The sequence below is a fragment of the Perna viridis genome, chromosome 12 (genome assembly GCF_037379345.1).
Source record: "Perna viridis isolate PV_CMFRI_1.1 ecotype Kerala chromosome 12, ASM3737934v1, whole genome shotgun sequence".
Lineage (NCBI taxonomy): Eukaryota > Metazoa > Mollusca > Bivalvia > Mytilida > Mytilidae > Perna > Perna viridis.
Window position 1 is genome coordinate 31,074,204 of NC_142456.1, and position 17,374 is coordinate 31,091,577.

General features: G+C 31.5%; 1 protein-coding gene across 3 annotated transcripts; it reads left to right on the forward strand.

The window, feature by feature from the left end:
- Position 1: 1 nt before the first annotated feature.
- Positions 2-16,140, forward strand: LOC148602015 (uncharacterized). 3 transcript variants are annotated; one of them, XM_088554488.1, is made up of 6 exons: positions 2-53; positions 1,062-1,264; positions 1,614-1,799; positions 4,452-4,592; positions 6,337-6,432; positions 6,999-16,140. In XM_088554488.1, exons 2-6 carry the CDS (start codon positions 1,072-1,074, stop codon positions 8,654-8,656), a joined length of 2,274 nt encoding a protein of 757 aa, XP_088410614.1. In that variant the 5' UTR covers positions 2-53; positions 1,062-1,071; the 3' UTR covers positions 8,657-16,140. The 3 variants fall into 3 exon arrangements, with proteins under 3 accessions (XP_088410614.1, XP_088410615.1, XP_088410613.1); XM_088554489.1 differs by lacking the exon at positions 2-53 and adding an exon at positions 75-237; XM_088554487.1 differs by lacking the exon at positions 2-53 and adding an exon at positions 280-357.
- The last annotated feature ends 1,234 nt before the right edge of the window (positions 16,141-17,374 follow it).

Sequence of the window (17,374 nt, forward strand, 5' to 3'; positions counted from 1 at the left end):
ACGACCGGAAGTGCACTTTGGGAGGCGTCGGTGGATACCGAGATGATATGAAGGTTGTATTGTTAAATTCTACAGTTCTTTCCATGAGCAGTAAATAGTTAATCATACTAGGCAAGCACTTATAAAGTAATCAACCATGGCTGCTTTATAAAAGAAGTAAACAAAATTGTTTGTCGCAGACTATCATTTTAAACCATGTTTTGTTTACGTCAAAAGTTGTCTTGGAGAACTGCCAAAGTATGTGATTTTTAGCACACTGTCATTCATTGACGTAATACAAAATAAACAAGAACAATCCTAAATATTTTGCCCCTTTTTTACTCTGCTTATGACTATTGTTATATTACACAGCAGCAGGTAAATGAAAATTGTAATTTGTAGTAAAATGCCTTTACAAGAACAGAAAAATATATATATGGTATATTGTTGTTTTAAACAGTAGTAGTATACAGTTAAATAAAAAAAATACATAAAATGTAATGAAATATATGTATGGCCAAAGGCATTGCCTTTGTAAGCAATAAATTTTACAGCAAATATGTAACCAAGGAGGTGGTTTAAATTGTTCTGTTTTTCATGAACTTTTTTATTTTCATTCAGAAATGTTGATGCACATTTTTGTATGGCTATAGAGTGTAGGTACATTCTCTCCTCACATTTTCATGAAAGCCAATTAAAAACATTTTAAAAACAAGATCACACCCCTTTATCTCTTTTTAGCTAAACCTTTTTTTAGTTACTGTAATAATAATTTAAAATCAAAAGGCATTTTATGGATTTTTATTGACTAAGACCACATCGTTGTTTGGGGAGGGGGGAAATGTAAAAAGAAATTTCTCCCAAGGACAAATAAATTAACAATTGAGTTTGAACGGCCCAGTCCTAAGCTCTTTCACCTTAAAAATCTTGCTAAGATAAATGAGAAAATATGGAAAAAAAACTTTTGAAGTACTACATTGTAATCATTTTTATTGAAGAAAGTATACAACACATAGAAAATTCTTTTGATTATATATTTAACCTATAGGATTATGCTTAATAACTGTTTATGTGTTTTTTAGAAATGGTGCTATGGGCAGTTTAGAGGGAACTTTTGATACCTCACTCCATGAAGCTGTTCGATTTGGTGAGATTGATGAAGTGAAAATAGCTCTGGGTCAAGGTTATGACCCCAACTTGATTGGTCTGTATCAGTGGAGTGCATTGCATGAAGCAGCTCATAATGGAGAAGTTGAGATTCTTAAATACCTTCTCCAACATAAAGGTATATTTGAATTTTGACACATTTATTTTCAGAAAAAAGAAAGGGTCTCTTTTCATGCTTTATTTTGTACTTCTTGTTACTGCAGGGGTATAAATATAAGGCAAGCAAATAAGCCTTGAAACCTTTTGTAAAGTGAGAGACGACTTCTTAGTACCAATTTTGAATACCTCTTTGGCCTCTTTTCATTGTTCATGAAATAAAGCCTAAGTTCTTCTGAATTTATTTTGCTAAGCTTGTAGCATTTTTTTGGTTTTTAATATTACAATTTCTATTTATATCAATGACAACACACTTGTTTATCATTTGTTTTGTTCTAAATTTGAGCTTGAAATTAATGTAAAAATTCCAGGTGATCCAGATAGAAAAGACTTTCTCCAAGGTTATACAGCACTACATTACGCAGCCAAGGAAGACCATAGAGAATGTCTGGAACTATTATTAGAAGCTGGTGGTGACTACAAAATAACCAACAATAATGGAACATCATGTTTAAATGTGGCTAAGGGTCAAAGTTTAGATCTTCTTCAGTCTCTACGTTAGTACAATGGAGGAAAGCTTAGTATAGGATTAAATTAAAAAAATACTTTTATTGCTTTCAAGGCATACCCAGTTTCTGAAAAAAATATCCTTGTGAATAAATGTTCAGAAATCAAGAAGATTTATATATTAATCTTATGTTCATAAGCTTAGCTTTTTTTTGCAGCTTTCAAAACATAGGGTCATGAGGCATTTTTATAGCCATTCCCATGGATTGTTTACTTACATTTATCTCATAAAGTCTCTCTACCAAGGACGATGATTGTGATTTACCGTCTATGTACTGGATTCCTAAACTTCACAAGAATCCATACAAACAACGTTTCATAGCTGGATCTGCAAAATGTACAACCAAACCTCTTTCAAAACTTTTAACTTCTATACTCACAACTGTCAAAGAGGGTCTGCAGTCCTACCACGACACTTGTTACTCCCATAGTGGTATTAATTCAATGTGGATCCTGAAAAATTCGAAAGATCTTTTGGAGACAATCAGTTCAAGACTATTATCTGAATATAATAGCATTAAAACCTATGATTTTTCAACACTGTATACTTCTATTCCCCATACTCAATTAAAATCCCGACTTAAAAACATTATACATCGTTGTTTTTCCAAAAAAGATGGTACACCTAGATACAAATATATAGTTCTTGGTAGAGATTCCTCATACTTTGTAAGAAATAATTCCAAATCATCTTCCAAATATACAGAGCAAGATGTTTACAAAATGCTGGAATTTTTAATCGACAACATATTTGTCCAGTGTGGAGGACATGTTTTTCAACATACGGTCGACATTCCAATGGGAACAAATTGTGCTCCTTTACTTGCTGACCTATTTCTTCACTCTTATGAGGCTGACTTTATAGCTGATTTGATCATAAAGAAAGAATATCGTTTGGCTAGATCCTTCAATCTCAGTTTCCGCTATATAGATGACATATTATCTTTAAACAATCCTAATTTCGGGGATTTGATACATCGCATCTACCCAAAAAACTTGAGATAAAGGATACTACAGATACTGTGAAGTCAGCCTCATATCTTGACCTACACTTAGAAATCGATGGTAAAGGAAAACTATTGACCAAACTTTACGACAAACGTGATGACTTTTCATTCAGAATTGTCAACTTTCCTTTCATCTGTGGCAGCATCCCTTCGGCTCCTGTGTATGGAGTGTTCATATCACAACTCATACACTATGCCAGAGCTTGCAGAAACTACGCAGACTTTTTGTATCACGCTAGAAGTCTAACAAATAGGCTTCTGGAACAGGGTTATGTTGCTACAAGATTGAAGTCATCACTACAGAAGTTTTATGGTCGTCATCATGAACTTGTGGATCGTTATGATGTATCCATCAGCGCCATAAACTGATTTATTCAACGGGTCATAGTTTGCCTTTCCTCGTTTGTCTACCCCGGACTTGACTTTTTATGAGCAACTTGGCGGGTGTTTCTAGAAAAACAGAGGACGCTTATACTACCGGTGCACCTGGTCCATGCTCCCAGTTTTTAGTGGAGTCCGAGTTGCTCATTTACTTTTGTTACTTTGTATGTATGATTTTAGTTACTTTGTGTTCTTTGTTGTGTGTGTCTGTTTTCCATGTGTGGTCTTTGTCTTTGGATTACATTATTTTGATTACCGCTATAACCTTGGTTCCCTTGATTACTCTCTCATAAATTTTAAGTAACAGTCTTTGTGAGAATCATGCAAAATCTGAAAAATGTGATACACCCTAAAAAAGGCTACATATTTTTATTTTTGTAATTAATTTGTTTAACGGGTCTATACTATGAACTGTGTAATTATTCATTAAAATCTGCCTGCTCTTAAGAGATAATCAACACTGAAAATCCAGTAGATTCTATTGTATTTAAGCGTCATTTACAGAGTTATCTCCTTTAATTTTGAAATCTACAGTGCATTCTATACAATTTTTATCTCCTAAGAGCACGGGCTATATGAAAAACCACATGTTAATTTCTGTTTACTATGACATTTCAAACAAAATATCAAAAATAAAAATATGTAGGCTTTTTACCCATGAATCACATTTTGCATGATCCTTAGCTGGAGTGCTACTTAACTTTAGTCCTTAGTTCTGTTTAATAGTGTTGTTATGAAAAATTTTAAAATGCAAAACAAAACAAAAAAAACTAGCAATGTCTAACATATCATGAAATGAAAAAATGAAATATCTTTTAAATGTAATAGATTAGGAAAAAAAAATTGTAATTCATTCCCAAGTCCAATTGTTCCTCCCCCAAAAAAGAGTTAATCCCTGTGACCTCATGCCGATTTACTATACTTGCTTGTAGTTGTCATGAAATGCCCTGACCTCTAATTCCTATATCTAGGTAATAGCTATATATGCTCAAAATGAAAATAAAAAAAAATCAGGACATTACAACAGAAATTAATCCAGGATGAAAAAAGGTGACTAAAGTCTCCCCTCTGAAAAAAATAAATTGCTTCCCTATTCAAAAACATTGTGTCAGCCTTGGCTGTAATACATGCTGTGTATTCCAAAAATAGAGCTTATTAAAAAAAAATTCATTATCTTATGGTAAATCATATTGATAAGAAATAGACAATTATTAAAATGTGAAGATTTACAGTTGATTTCTTTTTGTTTTACAGAGGCTAAAGACTTAATGAAGCTTTCATTAGAAGATGCAAAGAAAGTTACCTCAGAAAAGAAAGATATTGAGGATGACCTTGACCTTTCAGTATCTAGTAGTAAATACCTAAATATAAGTACAGATCAAGATAAACCTCCAGGTTGTTAAAGAAAGTTAATTTGAAGAGTTAATGACCAAAATATTATCATGAGTGCCGTCGAGTGCCTAGATTTAACGAGTGTGTGTGTGTGAAACTTGTTCCATACTCAAGTTAAATGTTCAAGCGTTCAAATTGGCATAATTACCCTGAGTAATTATATTTTGGTTACTCACAAAAACAAATTGATATATTTGTTAAATAGATTTTTTCCATAATTAATTGCTGTTTTCAACATAGATTTTATATTTTGTCATCAACAGATTGATATACATGATATACAACAAGAAAAAAGTCTCATCACATACTTTTCCTATACTTTTGAAAACACTAAAAAAAAAAAGACATGACAAAGGAATCATATATTAGGACTAACAAGTTCATACATGGAAAATAAGTAAATAAAGAAAAAATCATATGATATTTATATATTTTTCATAGGACTTCATGAATAGAAACTATGAATGTACTTCAGTTCATGGATACAAATTTTCGTTCGATTAAGGAAAAAACACAAGTTCATGTATTCATGAATTTGTGGTTTTTAGGTTTTAAGTATACACATCTATGGAAATCTTCTTTTCCTTGGGAACAAAATTTCATGTCATGGTTTGACCTACCCACGAAAACCATGAAAATTGGTACCCCACGAACAATATTACTTCCACAGTATGATATTTGTATAATTTTGGAAAACGTAGTTTTTTAATGTATTAGTATGTGCAAAAAATATGTATTTCTATGTCAGGTCCATATTTTGCAATTTTTCCTGTGTAGATAAAGGACTTAAAATTCTTTCAAAAGATGAGTTGTTTATATGTGGACAAATATTGGCTGGTAGAATTAAACCATGACGAAACTAATTACCTGTACTTTATTTAAGTATCAGTCTTTATAAAAATCATACAGAAGGTGATTCATGCATGTCAAAAACCCACCAAATTCAGTCTTATTACTTGTTCAGAAAAAGTTACTGATCACATTACCAGTCTTACTTTTTTCTTTTGGTTGTTGCACTTTTGAGATAAAAATCATATAGATTGTACATGAAATTTGCACTTTGGAAGAGTTATCGCTCTTGATTCGGCTTAATTTGGTTGAATCAGTAGGAGATAAATGTATTGTTTTCTTAGAAGTGCAGATCTGGATGAAGAATAAATTGTTGTTATGTGAAAGTATAGCATATGTACACTGAAAAAGCATTGTTTGTTTGGTGGGTTTTTCTTCACCATGAATCACTTTACCATTGGCAGTGTCTGAACTTTATATGGACAGGTACTTAATCATATATGTAAGCCATCAATTTGAGAAAAAAATAACTCTTCATAATTTGGTTTATTTTTAAAGATAGATTGGACTTTTTACTTCACCAGAGTTGCATCAGAACAGCTTTTCTTCTTTCTAGTAAAAAATACACAACCAATCAGTATTATTTCTTGCACATGTACTGTAAGGCAGGTGTAAAATTTGGTGATTTCAAGGAAAAAAGGTGTACAAAAACTTTTGGCATTTTTAATTTTGATGGATGCTTATTGGTGTATTGAGTACTGAAGCCTATAATTAATATTTTGTGGAATTTATTTTGGCATTTTTAGACAGAGTGCTAAAATATGCCAAAATTAGCACCCCTAGATAATTATACACTAAATGGTATGTAGTTTACAATAAGATAAAGTGAAAAACACAAAATTATCTTGGTTGACAGAAAATTATATTTTTATATTTCATATTACTTTGACATTTTCAGCATTAGGTCATATTCATCTGACTTTTGAATATAACTCTAAAAAGAGCACGTTGAAGATAAGAGTATGGCAAGTTACAGATCTGTTGTTACCTCCTAGTAAGTTTCAAAAGATGCAATGTTTACACTGACATGAAATTTTGATGAAGTTTTCCTGAATCAAACTTTCACATAAATTTCATGTAAAGGCTTTTCATATGATTTATATTAGCTCAGAGTGAATTTGGGAAACTCATTTGTATATGTCAAAACTAATTGCAACACTTAATGATAATCCTAACTGACAAATCTAAATTTGACTTGTGTTTCTATTGCCCAACTCATCTGATTGCTGATAAAGAAATGTGTTGTGAAGACAGTTGGCTGAAATGTGATGAATTATCTCCCTTTTGCCATTGCATTGTTAGATTACATCTTTTTAAATTGTTACATGTATTTTTGAAAATAATTCCTGATAATATAAACTAAAAAGATTCATATACATGTAGTACAAGTTTTTCATCGATTTTCATACTAAACCTTGCCTATAAAAAATTAATTGATTACCCCGGTACTCAGTATAAACTTGGAGAGATATTGTTTATGAATCTTGGAATGATGTGTAGGAATTGAACATTGTTTCTCTTAAAAACTAGTTTTATTTACTCATTAATATATGTTTACAGCTAATACATCTATGATCCATTCTGTGTTTGTAAAGTCCTACCTCATGCCTGACAGGAAGAAAGATTTCAAGCGAAAAACTGAGGAAATACGTGTTGAATCCTCTGACACTCACGTCCAATCCAAGGGCTCCAATCTCAGTGTACAACATGTATATTCTCCATCTTCATTTAAATTCACAAAGGCATTAGAGTACTCATCAATTAATAAAGACATGATCAAAGGAAGTAGTGTTCAGTTGGAGTTGTGTCTGACGCAAAAGTATTCAAAAAAGAGCTTTTTGGTTGGTTTATTTCATATGAAACTAAAAGATGCTGTTAAAAAAATGGTAAGGGAAAAATATCCTTTAATTCCATGCATGAATCATACAATTCCAGCTCATATGAGAGTTTACTGTGCTTCAGAATTGAAAATTACAAACTCAAAGAAAATATTTTATAGCAATCCTGATGTGAGAAATTTGTCTGATACTATGTCCACTTGTTCAAGTCGTGCAACTAGCAATCCAGATGTTAAAGCTGTAGAACTAGATATAGAATCAGAGTTATCCCCCATTAAACTGGATTTATCTCTAATACAAGACTCTGTTTCTGAGGGAATGTCGAAAGAAAGGGAAGCAGGAAAGAAACCTGCTACGGAATTACCAGGATTGACAGACTTGGACTTTGATAGAGCTGAAACCATACAATCAGGGGAGGGTGAGTTATTGTCAAGGGTAGTAGACATCACTGATTATGGCGATGAAAGAGAACCCAAGAAAAAATCAGCATTTTCATCTGTGATAAAATCAAAATTAGTGCCAAAGAAAAAGACTGAAATACAAAACATTGCGTCCTCTCAACAACATAGCTTAGAGTTAGATGATAGATTATCACCAAGATATGTAGAGGAATGGAAGTACAGAAATGTGAAAGAGTTTAAAAAAGGTGCTCAAGAAACTAAAATAAATATTCCAGACAAACATTCAGTTAGGCAAGAAAAAGTAAAGTTCAAGGATGACAAAAGTGATGGTCAAGGTTCAAGGCCAGAAACTCCTACCTGGGACTTCTATGACTTTGATCATGAACCTATTGATATTACTATTGAGGATGTTTCACCTACAACTGATGGTGCTCAACCCATTTACTTACCCATGGAAACTATGATGGGCATTAAAGGTCAAAATACTAAAAGTCACCATAAAGGTCATCGTAAGCAAAGCAAAAGAAAAATAGATAAACCAATACCAGGAAGAGCTGTACCTCAAATTGTAATTAGTGATGCAGAATTGGACAAAATTATTACGTCCTCTTCACAAGATTTTGTCACTCCTAGAAATGTAACTATTGACATGAGCAACAACTCAGAGAGCACAGCTGATAGCTCTGAAAAAATGTCGAGATCTCAAATTAAAGTCACTGCTGATGTACACGTACCAAGAAAAGAAAACACAACCATTGAAATAAAGGACTCTGACTCCTTTGTTATTGACCTTGAGGACATTGATTCTCTAACCCCATCTTCTAAACTGGGGTCAAAGTTGACAAAAGCCAACATTCCAATGCAAGTGTTTATTGATGAGAATTATGACAGTTATGATGAGGGTAGTATTGCTGGAGATATTGAAAAACCAAATACTAACTTAGCTTCTAAAAATCACGATTTGATTACTGAGGTTTGATTGAAATGGTCATAATAGAGTTTTTCAATTATTTACTTACAGTACCTGGACCATTCCATTCAACTATAATAACAATCTGTCATTAAACAGCTTCAGACCCGCCATCAATCCGTCAAACTGATGTGTAAATTTTACACCACTGCTAGGCTCATTTATGGAATGTTTATTTCATTTTTTTAATTTATACAATTTTGCTGAATCATATAAACATAAGTAAATGGAATGTTTCAAATCATTGGAATGTTTGTATTCAGCATTTGACATCAATATTATGTAAGCATCAAAGTAACTTGAACTGATTTCATTCTGTTTCAAATGAAAGCTTGATAGGCTTTATTGAAATTGAATATGATACAAATATATCACTGATTTCAAGAGTTATGTCCCTTACCTAAGACCCCCCTCCTTAATTTATTTTCTCTCACGTTCACTTCTTTTTTTAATCAAACACAATATTTTCCTATATCTAACATTTTATATTCAAGTTTAATTGACAAGAGCATTATATTAGATTCATTCCAATAAAAGAATAAAAAATTATAATGAATCCATCCATTATTAACAAGATAGGGATCAGATAGGTCAAAAGTCATTGATAATTAATATATTTGTAATCAGTCATTGCCCAGTCATCAGTCTGACAAATACATGTAGTTGAGTGGGTTGGTTCAGGGTCACTATAACTGTAGTCTAGTTGGTTGTATTGTACCTCAACTCAAGTATCTTTCGATAATTTTAATTTTTTATTATGACAGTACTCTTACAGGAGGTAAACAGTAGAAAAACTAACATGATTTTAAAATTAAAATATTCAAGTAACGTCTTTTGTTAATATAACTTAGTTTCATGAAAGCTACAGTAACATATAGTCATTTTAGAAATTAATGACAATTTTTTTTATTTAACTCATATACTCAGGGAAATTTATAAATCATGCCATGTTAATATGTCCGGTAGAACCATAGCTATAGATTTTACTTCTGATTTTAAGTCTGCTATTTTTTCTGCAGTGTTAGATGAGAGAACATTAGGGTATATGCACTATGCATGACATATTCTTAAATTGCTAAATATGTTATGTCAATTGTTTAAACTGCAGGCTGGCTTAACAGTCATGCTAATTGAAAAAAAAGGATAAGTCAATTTTGTTTTTGTCAAGTTTTATACCAACCTCAAATTGTAAGAAATTGATATTTTTTATAAAATTATAAATTAAGTACAATACTTCTCTCTCTGGGAATCAGGCAAAATGAATATAAGGTGTGTCACATAACAACAAACTAGAGATTTTATTGCATTATCCAAGTTTTCATACCTCAAAACCTCCAAAAATAACCTTTAAAATGTCAGAAAAGTTTGCCTTTTTAAGATATTGATAAATCTCAAATTTAGTTGAAATACATTATGGAAAAATGGAAGGAAAATTTTTTTGCTCTCTTTTCTTTATTATATCTACAGATGCTTCAGGACAAATTAAAATATCTTTTTTGTTGTTTTATATAGCTCTTTATGTATTTGAGGCAAAAAAGACCAAATAGAGAACTAAGATTGGGAGAGTAAACCAACAAGTAAAAAACAGTTACGATGGATTCTATCAAAAAATATTTCATCATTCTTCTTTAATTACTTTTTGGGGTTCTCAAATCACTAAAGGGACATACTGAATGCATTTACACTTATGAGAAAGTTGACAAAAATCTGGATTATTCTCATTCTGCTTGATACCTAGGTTAACCTGTATTTTTTAAAAGTAGTGGTCTTTGTAGGAATCATGCAGAATTTGAAATTAGTGCTTCTGCATACTGTGAAACCTGTCATAACCCCTTTTAGACCGTACAATTTGTTAGATTTAGACAGTTAATTGGATTACTACAACTTCTAGAAAGATTAGAATTCATTTAAACTGATAAACAACTGATAAGCAGGGGCTACAAAAAGTGTACTTTAGACAGGTTTTTGGTTTATTCAGGGTTTCAGTTTCAACCGGTTTCATTGCATTTTGTGGTTGTTAGTAAGGTGTTGAATTTTTTGTGATGGAATTAACAATGAATTGTTATATGAAGCCTTCTGGGAAAAGATGTTTGAGTTGAATGTTTTAATACATGTGGAATGTATTGGCAAAAATTCAGAATTATCTCCGTTGAAAAGGAAATAACAGTGCATTTCATATTTACATTGATTTTGTTTTGCCATTTGAAGACAACATATTTGAAAATATAATGCAACCTTATGTGAATTTCAATTCGTATTACAAATAAAATTATTTGATCTTTGAATCCTAAATCACCACATGCATGACTCTTAAGTGGACAGCTACTTCCATATTTTATGAATTAGGTCAGAGAAAAAACATCTGTTTAAGGTTACCCTACCAACCATAGCTTGTCTTATTGGTATTTTTTATGAATTATTATTTTTTATGAATTATGCAACTAATCAATCATTTTTAGTTGAACACTCTCATCAAGAAATCCTCCCATAAATGTCTGTTTAAAATAATTTAAAGTAATAAAATGGTTTTACTGCTTATACCTACATGTACTTTCCCTATTTTTCATCCACCTTAAACAGAAATATATTTTTTTCTTGGCCTAAAGTTATATGTTATTATGAATTCTATTTTATATGTTACCTTTTTTTTGTCTTGCTAGTTATTTTTTGGGTACTTGTGTTATTTGGTCAAATTGATTACAAGTGTCTTTTTTTCTTAGGATTGAAAGCTTCAACACTAGTACTAAATAAAAACTTCACTTTTAAGGCCAAAAAATTAATATGTCTGTTTCCTGCTACCTTACCTACTCTAGTTTTTTTGTGCCTACCCTAAACATTGTATAGCCATTTTGGCTCAAGCACTGTTAAAGTGTAGATTGTTTCCCATTAACTCAAAGTAAAATGTTTTTAAAAAATAAAATAATTTCCCTACCTACCCTATTTTTTCTTGATGGTAGCAGGAAACAAGACTATTACATGTAATTTGTTTAGCCTAATAATGCCAAGGGCTTAATGGTTGTGGTTTATGTTTGTGATATTGTGTTCGCAAATTAAGTGCTCTGTTTTTCTTTTTTTTTAATTTGATCTTATATGTATTCATTTTAATACTGTATAATCTGTCTTCCAATGATTCCTATAGTGTTCAACCTGTGGTTTAATTAAAAAATAAATCATGGAAACTGCATTTTATCATTGTTTTGCCATGGGCAGGCCATTTATGTCATTATTTAATTATTTAAAACGATGCAACATAAATGGCCAGCCCATGGTAAAACAATGATAAAATGCAGTTTCTGTGATTTATTTCCATTCTAATAGGACTAGATTCTTCATATTTTTAAGAATCTAGTCCTATTAGCCACGGCTTTTGTGTTACACATAATGTTTGTCATGTTTTAATAACTTTTTTACCATGGCTTTGGTCAAAGCTTCAAAGCACGTTATATTAGAACTTTTAGTATCTAATACTGAACTTGACACAAAATTTATTTCCTTTTTTACTAGCTATGATTACTTTTGATTGTGGTTGTTTCAATATTGTCAATAAATGAGAATTAAGTTAGGCCATTGATTTCAGTGTATATGTTTTTCATTGAAATGAGAATGAGTTCATGAAAAAAGTGGTTGAGGTATTTTTAGAACATTTTGAAACTGAGAAACATTTTATCTTGAAAAATGAAATGGGCTCTGTACACCTTAAAGCATTTGATGCAGTATGAAGCTTTTTTAGAAACAAAAAGTTCTGTAAGATATGAAGGGCCAAATTTAGCTGCTAACGTAACTATTCCTTTCCATACATTCTGAGTTTATATGTTTTAATTTCTTTTGGACATTGGTATTTGTATGCCAATAATATTTTTAATAGAAGTGATAGTATCTAAAGTGTAAGTGTTTGTAAGAATCAGGCAAATTGGGAAAAATCAGAAACATGCATGTCAAAACCCCACCAATCTGACAATGTAATATCACTCAAAGATATTTTCTCTATTTGAAAAGACCATTATTTAATCTCTGCATCACTGGCTTTGTGCAGAAATTTTTCAGTAGAATCTTATTAGAAAAATGAGGTTTCTGAGTTATCTGCCCTTGAAATGTTCATTTTCAGTGATTTTAAATGAAATTATAACTCAATGTACCAACATGATATGGAAAAATGATGTCTTTTTCCTTGATTCTGATAGTGTAAATAGTCAAATTACACTATCAAAATGATGGGGTATTTTTATACCATGTTTCACCCACTGCCTGATTCTTACAAGGACTGACACATAAATAATATATAAAGTGATGTACAGTAAAACCTGAATTAATTGAAAGTACATTGTTTTTGGTTTATTTATACTAGGCTTATTAAACGTCCTGTTTTGTCAGAGGTATTTTATAACATGGTGTCTGTCTGAACGTCCAAAACTTTCAAGTTACAGTTTTATGTATTAATGTCTGCAGTTGGTAGTTTTTGTGTATTCTGTCATCTGATCATATATGTGGGTATCCATTTTTGTGGTTTCAAAAGATAAGCCTTATAAATTGTTAAAAATCAATTTCTTAGTACTAGTCTACTTTTCGCACTAATAGCGAAGATTAGTGCGCAGTGAAAATTAAAACATTTACAGTACTTATCACAGCCACTTAATATTTTGACACAAGCTTTATATAGGTATGCCATGTCATGGCATTTGATTTCAGACTAAAGCAACATCTACTTCCTGTTTGCTGACTTTGTTTATATTTAAACCATATGGTTACTATAGAAAGCAAGGGATATCCTGAAGTGAACTTGGTTTTTCTTGTTTAAATTCATAGAAAAAGGGGTGACAAAGACATCAAAATGTGCTTGACAAATTATTAATAATTTTAAGGATTCAGTTTTCACAGGTTTCACTTTCAGAATTTTTTCTTTTTTACTGATATTACATTTTTACTAATCTGTGCAATAATATATATTATAACTTTTCTGCTGCAGGCGGCATTATAAATATGTGTGATTTGTCGTTAGTACATATATTTCTGTAAATGATTTAGTACATGAATGTAGCCATTCATTTTTTATGCTCCACAAATGTCAAGGATGTTGTGTTTTTTCTATCAAAAAATATAAACAATCTATCAATAAAATTAACCAACTAAAACTTGAAAAAATTTTGTATGAAAGGTTGCAGTTTATTGAACAGAGCGCATTTTATGTGTTATGGATCAATTTTTAAAAATAAACATACTTAGCAGGATTATTTAATAAACTGGTTAATTTTTAATAAGCTCTTAATTAATTTGTTTTAATACAGCATTGATCATTTGCAACATGTCAACTGATTGTTTTATATACATGTTTTTGCAAAATGTTGCATAAAGTGCATATTTTGTTGATCAAAACTGCATTTAAGAGACTGCTCATGTAGAAACCAAGCAGATTCTAAGGATGACAAGGTTGGCAACCTGGGGCCAGCGTAGAGTAAATTTTATCTCAGGATGTGTATTTTTTTTTCCAATGTAATGTTAAACTCATTAAGCTATCAGAAAGAACAGGGATTGTTCTGTACCAACAGAATATATTTTCCAAAGTTTCCAAATAAATCAACTTAATTTTGAACAAATCAAAGAGTTCTTTTTCCTTTGTTTTAAAGTTTATTGCTTTTTTTGTATTTTATTTCATTCTTACCATTTCAGTTAATTACAAACTACTGGGTAACATTTTTTTTTTTTAGAAAACACAAGTGATCCATCTGGTGGATTACAACCTAATTTGTAATTAAATTTACAAATTTGAATTAAATTTAATGATAAATAGTTTACATTAAATCATGTATTTGTGTGAAATCTGTATTTATTCTTATAAAAATTTTATTTTTTGAGCATTAACTGTCAGGACATTTCAGAGGGAGTTTTGTATGACAGTTTAAGCATTGGTGCATTTTAGAATATAATTACGCATTGTCTTCCAATATTGCTAAAGAGTTTTAACTACTGTATAAAACATTAATTTGGTTTGGTACCAGCCCATGTAAAAGTCAGACACTACCAATGCAATCTGATTAAAATCAGCTGTTACGATATGCTACATTGCCTTACGTTAGGGAGCGTAAGACAATGTAGCGTATCATAACAGCTGATTTTAATCAGATTGTTACCAATGGTGAAGTGATTCATGATGTAGAAAAACCCTTATGAATAAACAGTGTTCTTTCCATCGTCCGATGCTATATTTATATGCTACAGTAATCTTTTCTTTATTCAAATCTGTACTTTAGAGAAAACTGTACTTTCATCTTACACTAACATCAACTAAATCAAAACAAATCAAGAATGATAACTCTTGCAAAGTGCTCATTTCATGTACAATCTATTTATAAAAGGCAACACCAAAATAAAAAAACGAAGACTGGTTATATGGTCTTTGACTGTTTCTGAATAAGGAATACATGTAAAAGTGAATTTGGCTGGTTTTTGACATGCATGAATCACCTTCTGACTGATTTTTATAGACTTTACTTTTAAGGTATGGTTCTACCTAAAAACCAGACAGGGGTGATTGATTCATCATATCTTAAGATAATCAATGAAACTTTTTAAATATATTTATGTCCTAAAAACAACTATGTTCATGTTGGTGGATCTGCTACTTATCGTGAAATATTTTTTGACTTGTTATAGTGTAAAAATTCTGGCCATAATTTTTCTGTACTTTTTCTGTAGTAGAACATAACCAAAATCTGAGTGTTAATATCTCCAGTGGGCAACTTTCATTTGCTCTTTTTGAAAAACAGTTTCTTTGAGGTCTACTGAAGGATTTCCAATCAAAAAATATTTGTGACCTACATACCTTGAAATATTTTTTGACTGGGTAGAGGGTAAAAAGTCTGACAAAAAATTTCCTGTACCTTTTCTGTAGTATAACATAACCAAATTTTAAGTTTTAATATCTCCAGCGGACTACTTTTATTTGCATTTATATTTCCTAATACAGTTTCTATGGGGCCTACAGAAGGATTTTTAATAAAAAATATTTGGGAATAAGTAATGCATGAATCATCCTTTATAAGCTCTGCCTAGTTTCTATGCAAGTCTGTACTTTAAAGTCAATGGGTTATTTTCATGGTGTTGACATAGAAGAAATATTACCAGTTTTTAAATGATAGTTCACTTTTCATTTGGGTTTTAATTTTGTGAATAATTCTTATCTGTGAAATAAAAGAAATTTTGTCCCAAGCAAAAGTTTTTGCTTTTACTGTAAATGATCTTCAAATGAACATTTCAGGGCAGATAACTTAATTGAAAGACAAAAATTTTCACATTTATCAAAACAAAAATCATTTTGTTGTGTTGTAGAAATAAAATTAATGCTTTTTTAAACAAAGATATTATATTAGACTTCCAGAGAAATATAAGCTGTGCAGGTACAGCAAACTACTGTGTTAGATCATTTGTAAACATTGTACATGGAATACTATTTTGTTATATATTTATATACACCTGTAAAATAAAATATTTAACTGTTACTGTGTTAAAGTACTTAGGAATTCTGCAAAACATGTCTAAACTGAACCCTGTTTGGACTGCAGAATTTGTTCTTATTACATTACCTGAACCGATCCTTGCAACAAAAATTGCGATCGGTCATTGATCACAGATGAGTTTCCGGTCAGTTATCGATCTGTCAAACCGATCCATTTAACTGGGGATCGCATCACATGACCACGGAGCAGTCAATGTATGTTACGGTTTTTGTTGTTTTCTTTGTCAATTTTACACAAATATTTACATAATGTAATAGATATAAACATCAATTTATACTTTTATTTTACATTTCTTTTATTTAAAACAGATCTTTACATAACAAAAAAGTGATCGGATCGGTCATCGATCTGTCAGCGATCAATCAGTCAACAGTCATTAATCCGTCAAATCGTTGCCCGGATCGGTTCAAGGACTGTAAACAGGTGTTTAACTTGTTCAGGTTCAAAATACATTTGAACTGTCATAAAGTGATTTTAAAAAAGTGTCTGGTTTAGACAGGTTTTAATTTTTATGCCCCCGCCTTAAAGTGCATTTAGTTTACCCTTTTCCCTTCATTCTGTTAATTTCCACGACAACCAGTTTTCCAGATGTTTTGTTTCAAAAAGCCTTGAGATATGGAACTGTTTTTTTTTGTATGCAGGTTTATATTGATGAGTTAATGATCGAGTTTGAGTTTCTTTCTGGTCAGTTTGTTGATTTTTGATGGATATGCCCTTTTAACATAGGAAAATTGTACTGCAGGTGGGGGTATTTGTGTCGTGCCAACACTATCTTGATTTTTTCAGGGATCGGTTACGAGAGACTATACTGTGACATTACACATTCCTTGTTTTTAATGCATTGGCTATCTTTTTTAAATAGTGCACTACATTAATGTATTTTCTATTACGCTCTGTGGGGGATAGCACCACAATAGTAGTGTGTTTGCCTCAGGTCCATAGGGTGGCGAGTTTAGCCGCTTGCCTCGGGTCCATAGAGTGGTGGGTTTAGCCGCTTGCCTCAGGTCCATAGAGTGGTGGGTTTAGCCGCTTGCCTCGGGTCCATAGCGTGGTGGGTTTAGTCGCTCACATCAGGTCAATAGAGTGGTGGGTTTATTCGCTTGCATCAGGTCAATAGAGTGGTGGGTTTAGCCACTTGCCTCTGGTCTTTAGAGTGATGGGTTTAGCCGCTTGCCTCAGGTTCATAGAGTGGTGGGTTTAGTTACTTGCCTTAGGT

Excerpts from the sequence above, each read along its gene's own strand:
- LOC148602015 (XM_088554487.1), top strand. The coding sequence starts at position 329 with ATGACTATTGTTATATTACACAGCAGCAG. Across the intron at positions 1,800-4,451 it reads AGATCTTCTTCAGTCTCTAC|AGGCTAAAGACTTAATGAAG; the intron begins GTTAGTACAATG and ends TTTGTTTTACAG. Across the intron at positions 4,593-6,336 it reads AGATCAAGATAAACCTCCAG|CATTAGGTCATATTCATCTG; the intron begins GTTGTTAAAGAA and ends TGACATTTTCAG.